Here is a 2,213-nt window from a genome sequence, read left to right as displayed (position 1 = left end):
AAGACATGATCTCTAAATAAATAAAATAATAAAATAAAATAAAATTAGCAGTGATGATAGTGTATGCCTGTGGTCTCAGCTACTCAGGAGGCTGAAGTGGGAGGATCACTTAAGCGTGGGAGATTGAGACTGCAGTGAGCTAAGATCGTGCCACTGCACTCCAGCCTGGGCAACAGAGCAAGACATGGTCTCTAAATAAATAAAATAAAATAAAATTAGCAGAGGTGATGGTGTATGCCTGTGATCTCAGCTACTCAGGAGGCTGAAGTGGGAGGATCACTTAAGCTTGGGAAGTTGAGGCTGCAGTGAGCTGGGATTTTACCAGCTGGGCAACAGCTGCACTCCAGCCTGAGCAACAGAGCAAAACTCTGTCTCAAAAAAAACTTTTTTTAATTAAAAAAAAAACCGCAAAGGAGAATATGCTAATTACCCAGTCATTATGTCCCTGTGAGGGTGAAATAAAGTATGAATCAGACTGAGTCTGACTCATTTCCATGGCTCCAGCAGAAGGCCTTGCTCGGAGTACAAGCTGAATAAATAAACGGGAACTATTATTAGGGGTGTGCTTACACATTTTCCACGTAGCAGCTACTGTTTATTGAGGTCGTATTTCTCAAAATCCTCCTGCATATCCCTCCCATCTCAATCACGTGAGATGCCTGTTACAAATGCAGGTTCCTGGACTCCGCTTTGGTCTTGCTGAGTCAGAATCTCTGAAGGGTGAGAACCAGATGTCTGCATTTTTTTTTCACAAGCTCCCCCAGAAGATCCTGGTGCAAATAGAAGTGTGATAACTCTTGGAATAGACTCATTCACAGTCAGAAGTAGAATTTATGACATTTAAACAAGTTTGTGATGGTCTCATGGACTTATTAAAGTAAGCAGAAAACCATCCACAATGTTAAAACCCAGGGCTGGCAGTGCTGTGGGTGATGAGTCAATAAACTATTGATAAAAATACAAACGAACATTTGTTGAGGATTTAGTATGTTTCAGGCTCTGTGCGATGCGTGTGACAATCATCAGCACACTTCATTCTTGGAGGTGCCTGGGTTTACCTACCACCTTCCCTCTGAGATTCCACCATGACATCCTTCCTTCGCCTCCTGCTACAGGTAGAGTCACTGACCACAGAGCTGTCAGCTGAGCGCAGTTTCTCAGCCAAGGCAGAGAGCGGGCGGCAGCAGCTGGAACGGCAGATCCAGGAGCTACGGGGACGCCTGGGTGAGGAGGATGCTGGGGCCCGGGCCCGTCACAAGATGACCATTGCTGCCCTTGAGTCTAAGTTGGCCCAGGCTGAGGAGCAGCTAGAGCAAGAGACCAGGTAGGTGAGAGCGGAGGCCACGGGAGAAAGGTGACCTCCACATTCTGGCGAGTGAGAGGAAGGAGGCTGTGTTAGACACCTAGTTTGAAACATCCAAAAGACGTCATCATAGTAATGACTGCTGGCCGGGCGCGGTGGCGCACGCTTGTAATCCCAGCACTGTGGGAGGCAGAAGTGGGAGGATCCCTTGAGGCCAGGAGTTTTAAGATCAGTCTGGGCAACATAGCAAGACCTCATCTCTTAAAAAAAAAAAACCAGGTGTGTTGGCGGGGCGCGGTGGCTCAAGCCTGTAATCCCAGCACTTTGGGAGGTCAAGGCGGAAGGATCACTTGAGCCCAGGTGTTTGAGACCAGCCTAGCCAACATAGTGGGACCCCATCTCTACAAAAACTATATATGAAATAAAAAGAGAAAAGAAATTACGTTTAGCTGGGCACAGTGGGTCACGCCTGGAATCCCAGCACTTTTGGTGGATTGCTTTTAGCCTAGGAGCTCAAGACCAGCTTGGATGATGTGGCAAAACTGCCTCCCTACACAAAATTTAAAAATTAGCCAGGTATAGTAGCACACACTTATAGTCCCAGCTACCCAGGAGGCTGAGTTGGGAGGATCACCTGAGCGCAGGGAGATCGAAGCTGCAGTGAGCCATGATTGTACCACTGTACTCCAGCCTGGGCAACATAGTGAGACTCTGTCTCAAAAAGAAAAGTGATAAATTATGTTTAAAAAATAGTTTAAGCCAGGCGCAGTGGCTCATGCCTGTAATCCTAGCACTTTGGGAGGCTGAGGCAGAGAATTGTTTGAACCTAGGAGGCGGAGGTTGCAGTGAGCCAGAATCATGCCACTGCACTCCAGCCTGGGTGACAGAGCGAGGCTTCATCTCAAAAAAA

General features: G+C 47.3%; 1 protein-coding gene across 1 annotated transcript in view; it reads left to right on the top strand.

Annotated features, from left to right (window-relative positions):
- MYH14 (myosin, heavy chain 14, non-muscle) overlaps window positions 1-2,213 on the top strand; it is a 124,686-nt gene that overhangs the window by 113,730 nt on the left and 8,743 nt on the right. Inside the window, exon 36 of the mRNA XM_011946507.1 lies at window positions 1,116-1,324. Within this exon, the coding sequence (XP_011801897.1) occupies window positions 1,116-1,324 (209 nt within the window). The remainder of the gene's footprint in view (window positions 1-1,115; window positions 1,325-2,213) is intronic.

This window comes from Colobus angolensis, unplaced genomic scaffold (genome assembly GCF_000951035.1).
Source record: "Colobus angolensis palliatus isolate OR3802 unplaced genomic scaffold, Cang.pa_1.0 Scaffold25, whole genome shotgun sequence".
Lineage (NCBI taxonomy): Eukaryota > Metazoa > Chordata > Mammalia > Primates > Cercopithecidae > Colobus > Colobus angolensis.
This window is presented reverse-complemented; position numbering and strand designations above follow the sequence as displayed.